At 41.2% G+C, this 14,162-nt stretch overlaps 1 protein-coding gene across 5 annotated transcripts in view; it reads left to right on the top strand.

The window, feature by feature from the left end:
- phf14 (PHD finger protein 14) overlaps nucleotides 1-14,162 on the top strand; it is a 128,275-nt gene that overhangs the window by 44,856 nt on the left and 69,257 nt on the right. For all 5 annotated transcript variants that reach the window (XM_031875820.1, XM_031875818.1, XM_031875817.1 and 2 more), the window contains 7 exons: nucleotides 553-712; nucleotides 1,524-1,635; nucleotides 2,431-2,568; nucleotides 4,009-4,155; nucleotides 4,378-4,648; nucleotides 5,738-5,844; nucleotides 8,093-8,188. In XM_031875820.1, coding sequence (XP_031731680.1) covers nucleotides 553-712; nucleotides 1,524-1,635; nucleotides 2,431-2,568; nucleotides 4,009-4,155; nucleotides 4,378-4,648; nucleotides 5,738-5,844; nucleotides 8,093-8,188 — 1,031 coding nt within the window. The remainder of the gene's footprint in view (nucleotides 1-552; nucleotides 713-1,523; nucleotides 1,636-2,430; nucleotides 2,569-4,008; nucleotides 4,156-4,377; nucleotides 4,649-5,737; nucleotides 5,845-8,092; nucleotides 8,189-14,162) is intronic.

Raw genomic sequence — 14,162 nt, 5'->3', positions numbered from 1 at the left:
TATATATATCTATATATATATATATATATAGATATATATATCTATATATATCTTTTGAGCCATTTTCAACCATGAAAAGGGCAATTTTTTTTTACAAATTTGTGTACTTTGATGTGTTAATTTAATTTGTAGCTTAAAAAACAGGTGAGGAGTTACTCTTTAATATATAAACTGGTCTACTCATCCAGTGAAAACAGTTGTTTAATGTCTTCCGTTCTGAAGGAGCTCTATCCAGTCTAAGAAAATAACCCTTATGATGTCATAGTGATGTTATCAGAATAGAGCGCCTCAGGAACAAAGTATGTTTGTCGGCCAACCTAATGAAGTTAGCATCGCACTGGTTTCCTCAACAAAAAGCCAGTGGGATTTTTCCTTTGGATTATTGCAGAAAATAATCTCTGTGGCAAACAAATGTTTTTGATAAACTTCACAAATGAACACCACTTTTCCAATGAACAGTCAGCTCATAGGTCTGTATTTCCTCTGCTTCTTGGTGAATGCAACAGCAATATAATCGATAATGCCATACCGGCCATCCTTTTCTGATTCCAGGATGTTACGGCGTGGACGGCGAGAGCGACTCGATCATGAGCTCTGCCTCAGAGAACTCAACAGAGCCTTGGTTCTGTGACGCCTGCAAGAACGGAGTGACTCCGAGCTGTGAGCTGTGCCCCAACCAGGACGGCATCTTCAAAGAGACGGACGCTGGGAGGTGGGATACAATATCACATTGACCCGGTGGTCAGCTGCCATTTACGAGAGGCAGCGAGTGGAACATGTTCAGAAACAAATAATGCCCAATGACCTCCGCTGGTTGAAATGCTGAAGGCAGTATGTGTACAATCTAAATTGTACATACAGTATATTCAGCATCGGAGAAAAAGGGAAGTTGGATTAAGGAGGCGAGAGAGAGAACTGGCAGAGGAATGAGAGAAGAGGATGGAGGGAAGAGAAGAGATAGAGAATGAAAAGGAGTGAGAGAAAAGAGTGTGTTATGTGAAGCGTGGAGACTTCAGCCACGTTATCACTGATAGTGCTCCTCAGCTAGGCTGCACCCGAATTTACTACTTCACTAGAGCATGAAAAACACAGCAAATTAAACTGTGAAGCGGTTGCTTGCTAGAGATGGATATCTTTATATTGGACTTCGGATTCTCTTCCCTAAAGTCCGCATTTGAAATTGTGTCACACCAAACCACAGCTAGAGTCTGGGGCTACATAAATCTATGAATCCATTTCTTTTTGAAGTGTCTGAGCAACTCACTGCAGCCATTTTCATGATGTGAAGTTTGTTATTGTCTGCAGTAATCCTCTAAATGCAAAAATAACCACAGCCATAGACTTTGATCAATTTGATGGCGTTGCTTGAAATCACTGACCGGAAATCAATACATTTTAAATGTCACCTTTTTCAAACTCGGGCAAGGCAAGGTTTTCATGCTAATGTGTTGTAGTTTTTGTTCTCTTGATCTTGAACAAACCAGTTCATCAACCCACTTGGTTTTCTTCCTCTTCATTCTTAGATGGGTGCATGTGGTCTGTGCACTTTACGTTCCCGGTGTAGCATTTGGAGACATCGATAAACTACGACCAGTGACGCTCACTGAGATGAATTACTCAAAATACGGGGCCAAGGCAAGTACTCTTTTTACACATTTATGCAGGTGGGATTATAAATTCATGTTCATGTCACATGTTTCACATCCTGCAGGGGCCACTTTTTCTATATTCTATTTGATCAGTGTATCATGAATGTATATCAAAGTTACTAGTTTATTTGAGATACTAAGTCATTCTTCTGAGATACCAAGTCATTCTTCTGAGATACTAAGTCATTCTTCTGAGATACCAAGTCATTCTTCTGAGATACCAAGTCATTCTTCTGAGAGACTAGGTCATTCTTCTGAGAGACTGAGTCATTATTCTCAGAAAGTATCATTATAATGACTTACAGGTTTTTATCACATTGACAGAAATTGGCCTCCATACTTGGGTGAAGCGAAAGTGCTAAAAACACTTCAAATCACTAAACGCAGTTGAACTCTTGCTTGAAGAATGAGATGAAGTTGAACTGTCAGGTGAAGAGTAAAAGATGAAAGCAATTGAAATGTCAGTTTATCTCTAAGCAGTGAAAATGTGAAAATGTGTCATTTTGCCCTTGAAATGTCAGTTGAAGTGGAAGTGCTGGAGATAGTTGGTTGCATTTCAAGTGTCAAATACAGTTGAAGTGAAATCAAAAGCAGCTAAAATGGAATTCAGCCATCATTGATTTCATTATTTACACCTGTCAAGTCAAAATGTCTTCTGTGCAAAAGGCCAATAGATAAAAGTAGTAACATTAAAGCAACATATGTGGTGATGGGCTAAAAGAAACCAGTGTTCGTTGCAGCTACAACTTGACGTCTCCCTGTTGTATTCTGTTGCATTCAGGAGTGCAGTTTCTGTGAGGACGCCCGCTTCGCCCGGACCGGTGTGTGCATCAGCTGTGATGCAGGAATGTGTCGTTCCTATTTCCATGTTACCTGTGCACAGAGGGAGGGGCTCCTGTCTGAGGCCGCAGCAGAGGAGGTGAAACTAATTCTACATTTCAGATAACATGCTCTAGGCAACTGTTTAAATGACAAACCAGATTGAAGCAATATTCAAAGAGTTATGGTCTTATGATGTAGGTAAAAAACACCAAACACATGTAAAGACCAGCCCTGTGAGTCTTGTCCCTCAGCTAATCTGTGTCCTCATCACACGGGAAGGTCAAAGTTAGGTACTTTAATTACCATATTTATAATTTACATTTGACTTTCAGGTTCACAACACCAGAAAGATGTTATTTTTCCTTGTATGATCAACAAAGCAAAGTTATTATTTGCCTCACACAGACAGTGAAACCTGGTATTTCTGCACAGATCAAGATCTGGCTACACTGATGTTATTAGTATTATACTATTTGTAGAATTAGATTCCAGTCGTGGATGCATAGGATTGTTTTCTGCTTGTGTGATCTAAACATATCCAATAACTCCAGAGAATCATTTCTTTTTGTTTTTGTTTTTATCTAACAAAAGATTCTGCCTCAATCCATGTTTGTTGGCGTTTAGCCTTTCAAAAACATTTTCACTGTGGCCAAAAAACAGTTTATATAACCTGAATAGAAGCTTTTAACGTAAAGAGATGACATTCTGTTCAGCCCTAAAGTGTGAGTTGATCAGTTGTGATATTGATTCATGGATATTAGCTGCAAACAAGAAAAAGCTAACAGAAGCATTTTGAGTTCCAACAGTTTCATTGATAATCACTACTATCTATATATAGAGAATACATATAGAGAGTATATATTGGGGGTTGTCTGTCCATACTTCTGTCCGTCTGTCCGTACCACTCTCATGAACAGGATACCTAAGAAACGCCTTGAGGGAGTTTCAATACATCGGGCACAAATATCTACTTCAAACGAAGGAGGAAGTGATTCGAATCTGGAGGTCAAAGCTCACTGTGACCTCACAAAACACATTTTTAACCATAACTCAATGATTCGTATGCTAATTATGACAATTTCACACAGATGTCTAATAGGATAAGTTGATGACGTGATGATATTTTGGACAGACGTAAACTGAGCCGGTAATTCTAGTTTTAATAAAGTATTTCAACAAGAACTGGGGTTTTAACACTCATGGTCCATTTTGCTGAGCAGTTCATGTAAGCACCAGACATCGTCTATTTCTGCACAATAAGCATCCAGAAAAGTGCCGACTGCAAACCACTTAATCCATTCAATCGCACTAAAAGGCTTCTATCAACATGCTGATGTCATCCACGGCAACTAGTTCGGTTTAAATGGTTCCAGAAGGCCAGCAGCGAGAAAAACTGCTTCTGCTCTTCTTTGTGTGTGAGGAATGAAGGGGACTGGGTTTTAAAATGTCAGTGTAGTAAAAGCTGTAAACGATAGAGTTCCCATTCTTTACCTATTATTACGACTGTTAATGCATGCGTGTGTTTCTGCTTCCTCAGGATATTGCCGATCCGTTTTTTGCGTACTGCAAACAGCACGCTGACCGCTTTGACAGGAAGTGGAAAAGGAAGAATTATCTGGCCTTACAGTCGTACTGCAAAGTCTCTCTGCAGGAGAGAGAGAAACAGCTCACTCCGGAAGCCCAGGTAATGTTCATTCATTCATGTAAGCCGCAGCAGCCACATGTCAGAAGAGCTTTTAAACATCTGCATGTGTGTGCGTACCTCTATTTAAACATGCTCATATGACTCAACAAGGAGAAAAAGATGAGGTGAAGACTAGGTCTGGATTATGGTTAGGGTTAGGGCTGGAATATGAGTTTAGCGGTTCATACAGTTGTGTGTAAAGATGTGTGTATCCTACCGCAGGCTCGCATCACTACCCGCCTGCAGCAGTACAGGGCAAAAGCAGAGCTGTCCAGGAACACTCGGCCTCAGGCGTGGGTACCCCGGGAGAAGCTGCCGCGACCCCTGACCTCTAGTGCCTCAGCCATCAGGAAGCTGATGAGGAAAGCTGAGCTGATGGGCATCAGCACCGACATTTTCCCCGTGGACACGTCCGATGCTAGCGCCAGCTTGGATGGACGCAGGAAGCACAAGCAGCCCGCCCTCACAGCAGACTTCGTCAACTACTACCTGGGTGAGGAAATGCGTAGTCCGCTTCAGTCACTGCAAGGGTGTTGTGTTCTTCCTCTCAGATTGTAGAAATATAACACTTTAAAAGTGAAATATAAAAAAATGACTAATAGCACTAGTGGGGAGTATTTCCAGATACTAATTATCCTAATACTGATACTAATTATTATTATTACTAATTATTGTTTTAGAGTCACTTGAGAAGCTTTAACCATTTCCCTGCCATTCTTTCTTCACCAATGACTCTGGAGACAGGTTTTGTAGGAGAGCTGCATGATATATTGTTTCGACATTGGGATGTGTGCAAGCGCAGCAGTCGAATCGCCTGTATTCAGAAAGCAGCAGCGACACTAGCAGCACTGATATCATTTTCTTTTCCTCCTCCGTTCTCCTTCAGAGCTGCCTGAGGTAGAGCTTAAAACGTGATGCTTATCTGTAAGCTCGCTGACAGTCCCTCTTATGGCTGTCCCGTGCTCCGTGCACTTGAATTTATGGATATGCATTTAGAGCATCAATAACAATTCAAAGTAAGAAACTTCTAATCGTTTTATAATCTCTTATTTTTAGATCTAAAGTGCAAAACGAAGTCCGGTGTCACGATTGAAATTTGATCAAAGCTGAAAGGGTTTTGTATTTATCTCCATACTGTATATAAAAGGTGGTTAAAGGGATAGTTTGGGTGTTTTGAGACGGGGTTGTGTCAGGTACTTGTACATAGTCAGTGTATTACCGACAATAGGCAGCGGTCGGCACACCTCCAGTTTGGATAAACAGGCAGGACTAGTGTTTCTCGAAATTGGGGGCGTCCCGTCTACTGTAGGTAATACACTGACGATGGATAAGAACCTCATACAACCCCACTTCAAAACACCCGAACCATCCCGATTGTTGATGCTGTGAAAAAGCGTTTTTTTTCTCCCCAAATAAATGATTGTGATGCCAGATGTGTGAGATGCCACGCCAGTAACCTTGAGAGCATACTCCATTAGCCTGCAGCAGAGGGCCTATCTGCCATCAGTACACTCTCTCATGTGCGTTTCCTGTATATATAGATTGTGATCGTGCTATTGATTTTTGTCCCATTGATATTCAGAGCGAAACATGCGAATGATCCAGATCCAGGACAACATCTCTGAACAGAAGAACTTAAAAGACAAGCTGGAGAGCGAGCAAGAAAAGCTGCACGTGGAGTACAACAAGGTGAGCAACACACCATGGTCATTTCTGCTGCATGGAGTGCTCCAACTCATTTAATATTGCACTAAAACTAGGTTATTTATAGGTTGTTTACGAATAATATTTAACGTACGTAAAATCTGATTAAAAGAGATGTATAATGCAAAAAATCATGGAGAAAATAGAATTCCAGCAAGAATCTACAGCCATGCCAGCAGTTCTTGTGTTGATGTTGAGGTTTAGCAGGTATACTGTTTGCTAAGATCACCATCTTGGTGTGTTAGCATGCTAACATTTGCTAATTAGTACTAAATTCAGTATTTGGTCATACATACAACATAGTATTGGCTAAATTAAAAATGTTGACCTGATGATAGTGCTGGAGGATTATTTATGGGATCGTTAAAGATGTGACACCCTGAGGGGAACACGTATGTCTCTACCAAATTGACTCTTTGCTAAGCCCCGCCCACTTGCTGCGACTTCTTCAAGCTGTTGGAGCTGCCATGGAGCCCACACTGTCACTAACTGCACACCTGCCTGCATCAATAGTATCTGCATTAAGCGGCGCACAGCATTGCCAGTTTCAGACCGACGCAGTTGTCAGTGTCTCGCTCAGCACCCAAATGTACTTGCGGCCATCTATGGTCTTAAAAGGAGGTGTGGTCAGGCTCATTGTTGGCGAACAAAAACCTGATCGAAGGTCAATGCTTTTTGGCATTATTCGTATACATCAGCATCAGCAGTGCTGCTCTATGTGTTCAGTTGAAAGTGCAATATTAATAAGTGAGAGAATGTGTCAAATAGAAAACAATCAATTTGTGAATTGCCAGCGGCATTTGGTAATTCTTTCATCTTATATATTATGTAGGTGACCATCTTACCTCGGTTTCTTATGGACAAGGCTTAGCTTAGCATGTGCAAGTATCACCACATCAGACATGGCCTCAGTATGCTGTGTTCTCTCATCTCCCCTCAAAGATATGACCTCTGAAGAGGCTGCCGCTCCATCTGTCAACATGAGGAAGGGAACACAGCAGCAGTCACAAGAGTTAATGTCGCGTTCAGTCGTCTGCCGTGCGTGTTAAGCGTTATTAATGGAGTGTGTGTTGCTAATTGCACTGCCTGAGTTGCTCTTACATGGCTGTGGCCTTGGAGAGAATGCCAGTGGAGGAACGTCATTACAAGTCTGGCTTTGACTGATATGAAGTAGTACAGCCCAGTACAAGGTTGACTTTGTGACACAAGGCTCAACTCTTGCAGATCATATTCATTAAACTGTTACGTTGACTGCAGAATGTGTTTAAAGGTTCACCTGCAACATAAATGGTGCAACTGTGCACATTCTAACATGTATAAGGCTACTCTTCTACCCAGGCGGCAACCTGCGGTTCTGCCAAGTGAAGCCAATGCAGAAGTGTTTCAAAAATGTCATTCTCTCTTCTAACCACCAGGGGGCGACTCCTCTGGTGGTATAGAAGTCTATGAGAAAATGACTCTACTTCTCTCTTGATTTATTACCTCAGTAAACATTGTAAACATGAGTTTGTGGTCTCAATCTCTAGTTTCAAGTCTTCTTCAATACAGCATGATGTTCTTTTAGTACATTATGGTCCATTCAGAGTCAGGCGGGGCTACACAGTGATTGACAGGTCGCTGCTGCTACCAGAGCTGTAAACGATCAATCCAAGATGACGACGGCGAAATTGACGAACTTGAGGATTCAAAACATCAGTCCACAAACCAATGGGTGACGTCACCATGACTACGTCCCCTTCTTATACACAGTCTATGGTTCTACCCCTGTTGCTGTGAGCCAGCTGATTGCACTACGGAGTAGCTTAATATCAGATAGGCTTTTGATTGTTTTCCAGATGAAAGAGAACATTATTTAAAATCACACTGACATTTATTATAGTTACGGGTGTAAGGGTAAAAGTACACAAATGATGGTTTGGTACAGTGGCTTTGATCCATTGAGAACAGACAATAGTGCAAGTCTCAAAGATCTACTGGTCGCTTATTTTTACTGAATATCTGATGTTGTCGACTGGAAACTCTGGTAAACAGTTTTTATTATTAAAGGTAAGGAACATTTCAAACACTTTCCCTAAATGCACCAGGTCACAATAGGCTATATAACTGAAATGAAATGTCATAGCATAAGATATACGGTTTGACTTCATATTTAATGCACTGTTTTCATATGCTTAATAGAATGTGAGTGTGTGAGTGTGTGGGGCCTCACCTTGTCTCCTCTCCCCTCCTGCAGCTCTGCGAGTCCCTGAAGGAGTTGCTCAATGTGAACGGGGAGCTGCGGAGTGAAGGCCAGGCCATGTGGACTCTGCTGGGGGGCATCCTGGGCCAGGTACCACCACCATCACTGCCTCTTCACACACCATCCCACACTTCTTCTGTCCTGTTCTCCACACACATATCAGCTGTTGAGAAAGTTTACAGAACACTAGCAATGGTTGTGGGTTAATCATATTGGGACTAGCAACCCGCATGGCCAACAGTGGTGTGACACTGCAGTCTGTAATAACCCTGCTTTTTATACTAATGCCTTCACTTTGCACTAACTGATTGACCTGTCATCTGCCATGAAGTCAGACCTGACTGTGGGAAGTAAGAGCCGTCTCCCGCTTCTCGTTCCTATGGTAACCAATTCCAAAGATGTGCCACTATGGCTGATGGGTTTTTTAATGAATGTGAACTGCAATCTACAAAAATAGACTGAGAGCTTTTATGGGGGGGAGACAGGCTACAACTTGAGTTTACCCACAGCGTTCAGGTGTATATGGTGATAACACCACTCCTTTCTTTGAACTAAATCTTTTATTTCACACTTTCTGGCACACAAATATGGAGCCCTAAAGAGTTTAGTGTAAAATATAAATCATGAAATAAATGATGAGATTAATCAAAAGGGTAAAATATATATACATATGGAGTGATGTGTTGTTCACATACACTGCCGTTCAAAAGTTTGGGGTCACTTAGAAATGTCGTTAAAATACATAAAATGAGTTTAAATAGGAATAAATGTCATTGACAAAGTTAGAAATAATTTTTTAATTGAAATACTACTTTCATCAAAGAATCCTCCATTTGCAGCAATTACAGCCCTGCAGACCTGTGGCTTTTTAGCTGTCAATTCAAGAGAGTTCTCCCCATGCGTCCTGGAGCACCTTCCACAAGTCAGATTGGTTTGATGGGCACTTCTTGCATCCCATACGGTCAAGCTGCTCCCACAACAACTCAACAGGGCTGAGATCCGCTGACTGTGCTGCTCCATGATAGACAGAATACTAGCTGACTGCTTCTTTGCGAAATAGTTCTCACATAGTTTGGAGCTGTGCTTTGGGTCATTGTCCTGTTGAAGGAGGAAATTGGTTCTTTGTTTCTGGCTATTTTGAGCCTGTAATGGAACCCACAGCTGCTGATGCTCCAAATACTCAACTAGTCCAAAGAAGGCCAGATGTATTGCTTCTTTAATCAGCACAACAGTTTTAAGGGTTTTCTGATGATCGGTTATTCTGTTGAGATGATCACCTTGCATCAGCAGACACAGCTTGTCATTGGAAGACGGGACTAATGGCTGCTGAGAATGGGCCTCTGTAGGCCTAAGTAGATATTTCATTAAACATCAGCTGTTTACAGCTACAGTAGTCATTTACAACACTAACAATGTCGACACAATATTTCTGATCAATATGATGTTATTTTAATGGACAAAACATGCTTTTCTTTCAAAAACAAGGGAATTTCTAAGTGACCCCAAACTTTTGAATGGCAGTGTATATATGGCAGCCAAGTGAACGGTTACAGACAGACAGACCACTAATCTTCTAGAAGGATGTAAAATCACAGTGTAATTATTGACTCTGTGTTTCACATTTAACATTTAGAAAGCTTCATCTAATCGTGCAACTTCAAAACAAAAACGTCTCTTTCTAAGGTCTTTTATGAGATCTGGACAGTTTCAAGAGAAGAAAACCATGGATCAGGATTTTGTTTATTACTTCCTTTGTCTCATCTCAATCTCAAATAACTTTGTGAAAGATGCAGTTCAGAGGAGTACAACAGGCACCGGGAGAGGAGAGGGAAGGACTAGTTCCTCAGCTTCACTGTATGTATTTGAAATAAATGAAATCCCCCACTGAGAGAGGTAAAAGGTGATTGTAATACAAGAGTTTGAGATCCCTGTTCTAAGTTAAACATTTGTTTTCAGAAGCATTACTATAAAACACCAGGACTGAAGGAAAATGTCCATATATACATTATTTCACCATATTGTCTCACAGCTCCCTCACAGTGGTCAGTTCATTGACGTACAGCCTACAATAGTATCTATGTAGTACCACGCAGTCTCCCCAGCCTCTATAAAGATCCAATGAATTTAGTCACAGTGGGAATTTCCCATACTTTTTATGTAAACCAATTAACCAAGTAAAAACCAGCTTAAAACTGCTATAAAAAGACTTCTCCCCTGTCGTCCCTGCTGATCTTTACTTCAGAGGGCAGTAATATTCTAAATAGAGCATACACTTCAAGTGATATAGATCTTTTAAGCTGTCTTCTCTTTTGTGATTCAGATCATTTCAGTCGTTTAGACATGTATTTGTCCTCACGTTGTGTTTGTTTTGGTTTTCCTCAATGACAATCAACCTGATGTCAGAAGGGCCAGGCTACCATTGGCTCGAGAGAGCTGGGGGCGGGAGGTAGCTGCAGGTACAGTTTGATAGACACATTCCTCAGCTTTATTGTGCTTACAGAAAGCGTAACCCAGTGAGACTGCAGTTACTGCTATTGGTTACTCCGAGATTTGGGCCCACATTTCACCTCCCTTGCAATCGCCAAGTTCACCTATATGGAGGCGTCGGCGCTGCTGTGGTTAGCTCCATTCTTAGCTCTGTTGTCAATGTCTGTTATTTCTGACCACTCATTTGCTGTCCCCCACATGTTAGCCTATTCTCCAACATGGATTTGGAAAAACGAAATAGAGTCTCCTTGTAATGTTCCCCCAGCCACAAAGACTCACAAGAGCTGCCTGGCAGCATTGTACTTCAGTGAGTGCAGATCTAGCCAAGGTGATCAAAGCCAGATCAGCAGAGCAATGTTCAATACCTGTCAACATCTGCATTGAAAAATAACTTGCATCCTACCCTGCTATTATTCTCCCCCCCCCCCCCATCCTTTCCAGCAAGTCACTCTTCAACATCACATAGCTAAGCTGATTTTAATGCAAAACAGGTTTACCCACCCAACCACCCCACATACACAGTCCCTTGAACTGATGCCCCACTCATAAATCCCAAAACCAATATTACCTTTAATTGTTCATGATTATTTAAATTATTATTGGAACACACATAATAACACTTTCTAAAATTATCAATGTCGTAAAAAGAAAAACAGGATTATTATTCCTATTTCCACTTTTATTTGAATGCAAGTACAAATAATTACATATGCATATACAGGAAAATATAAATGTAATCAGGAAAAAACTACAATGACCGAAAATTGCTATTTTTAGAGTTCCCCCTACATTTTTCAAATGAGACTTTCTGGGTCAACCTTTACAGGATCAGCAACAAACGCATTATGCAGCAACAACAACCACCATGCATATATTAACGTAGTGGATCAGATGACTGTTCATGGAGGCAAAGACGTTACCAGCTGAAACTGTCGAAACTCCAACTCTACCGACCTATGGTGCTACTTAATCACTCGCTCACTCACACACAGGGACTTTGTCGTTCATAGGGTCCCCCGCTCTGCAGCGGTCCCAGCCAGGAATAATACATGACGTGGATGATACCTATAGCTTCATGCATTTTTGGTTGTCCATAACATTTTTAGACAGTATTTTCTAGTTAGTGTCTTGACTTCTAAGATCAGAGGAAGTTGTTAACTCTGACCCTTTAACTAAAACTATTATTCATTATTTCCACTTTGGTGCCTGCTCCTTCGGGGTTTTTATGTATATAAGTACCAGCTAAAGCCATAAAAAGCCTTATTAAAAGTATGGTCGTTGAGAGTGTGAGCCGTGTGGATAAATGGTCAAATAATGCTAATGCGGTGGCGAGGCAGCAGAATGGACGGGAAGTAGAAGGAGACTGGCAGTGAATCTGCAACGACCACCATAAATCACCTAATTATGAACACGTACGATTTAAGTAGCTACATCAGTCACAGCACTGCATGCTTTTGTGTCATCTATCTGACACATTTTCATCTCCTATTTGTCATCCTGCCTGTGCATTTGCAGAAATTATTGATGTCCCTGACCGGGACTCTGATCCCTCTTCCAGTTCACAGTCAGAGCTTTTGTTCCTGATGCTCCTGGCAACTTCACAAGACATTTTCCACCAGCCACTTTAAAATGCCACAAGGGACGAACAGCTACTGGGCAGCAGATATTATAACGGGGATAAGTGTTACAGTGTAGTCCAGTTTAGTGTCCATAAACAGAAAAATAATTGCCAACTTGTCCTGCATGCATGGTCTATTAGCATCTGGAGCAATTCAGCACTGAAGGTGCTTTTAATTAAATTTCAATTAAATTTATTTGTATAGCCCAATATCACAAATGTGCCTCAGAGGGCTTTACAGTATGTACAAATACGACATCCTCTGTCCTGGGACCCTCACATCAGAACAGGAAAAACTCTCCCAAAAAATATCTAACAGGGAGAAAAGAGGAAGAAACCTCAGGGAGAGCAACAGAGGAGGATCCTCTATCCTATCAGGATGGACAGAAGTGTGATAGATGTCATGTGTACAGAATGAACAACATAATAAAGACCATATGATAGAAGTGATGCATATAATGACAGTAGTAACAGCAGTAGTAGCACTAATAACAGAATAATAGAAAAATGATGACAACTAATAATAACAGCAGCAGTGGATATAATAGAATAATAATGATAATAAAAGCATTAATAGTATCGGTAATAGTAATGTGACTAATAATAATGGTAGTATCAGTGGGTGTCAGCAGGACCACGGTGGGCCAGGGTCTAGGTATTACCCTGATCCATGGAAACCTGTGAGGAGAGAAAGCACAAAGACTCTGAGGAAAAGACAAAGTTAGTAATGTGCATTAATGGGACATGAATTCATACAGAAGGAGAGAGAGGAGAGGAGAGAGGAGCTTAGTGTATCATACAAAGTCCCCCAGCAGTATCAGTCTATAGCAGCTTATCTAGGGGCTGGTCCAAGGCAAGCCTGAGCCAGCCCTAACTCTAAACCTGAGTCAGCCCTAACTCTAAACCTGAGTCAGCCCTAACTCTAAACCTGAGTCAGCCCTAACTCTAAACCTGAGCCAGCCCTAACTATAAACCTGAGCCAGCCCTAACTATAAACCTGAACCAGCGAGGATTAAGGAGGGAGGAGGGATCTCCGAGGAGCCATGAGCGAGGACGCACGAGAACAGCCTTCCAGGAAGTCTTTTAACGGCCAACACACCCCCTCACTGTTCATCAGTCATGTGATTGGACGCTGCAGCCGATCGGACTGATACGATTTTGTTCAACATGTAAACAGTGAAGACGGATCGCAGATTAAACTCTAGTTTATATTTGATTAGGTTTCTGATTTACCATCTGGTTTAAATATATGTTCATTGTAGTCTGAACAACAAAAGGACCACAAACAACTTTCTACATTTATTCGAAAGATTTGTGTTTTGATGATCTGATATTTCCCTCAATAACTTTTATTATGGATACAATTAAAGTCAGAGAGAGCTGGAGAGACGAAACACTGTTGGGAATGTAAAGGAGCGTGTTTGAGTTATCAGCATCTAAGAAACTAAATTATTGACATCAATAGCATTATTAATGTCAGTAACAACTATTAATGATTATTAATAATAACGGGGCACCACCCTGCGAACAGGGACCAATAACCAAACGATAAACTAAGTCTCATAATTAGTGTTCACTCACAATGTCAATAGTCCGAGTACTATTACACATTCAGAGTGAAAGTGAAGGTTTAAGTTCGAGCACAGACCACATATACAGCTATTATCACAATACATGCTCAAAGTAATCACAGACAGCTGCTCTTTAAAATATAACAGAGTTTATTACATTCAAATACTAATGATCTAGTCAACTAATATCTAAACTAATAACTATACATTCATGAGCACGCTATCTAAAATCAACAGACTATTGAAAAGAGGGGGGGTAGTGTGTGTGTGTGTGTGTGTGTGTGTGTGTGTGTGTGTGTGTGTGTGTGTGTGTGTGTGTGTGTGCGCGCGCGCGCGCGCGCATAAGGGGGAGGAGTGAGGGAACAGCTCAGCGGCGTATGACGTAGTT

Source organism: Anarrhichthys ocellatus, unplaced genomic scaffold (genome assembly GCF_004355925.1).
Source record: "Anarrhichthys ocellatus isolate YVR2014 unplaced genomic scaffold, GSC_Weel_1.0 scaffold96, whole genome shotgun sequence".
Classification (NCBI taxonomy): Eukaryota; Metazoa; Chordata; class Actinopteri; order Perciformes; family Anarhichadidae; genus Anarrhichthys; species Anarrhichthys ocellatus.
This window is presented reverse-complemented; position numbering and strand designations above follow the sequence as displayed.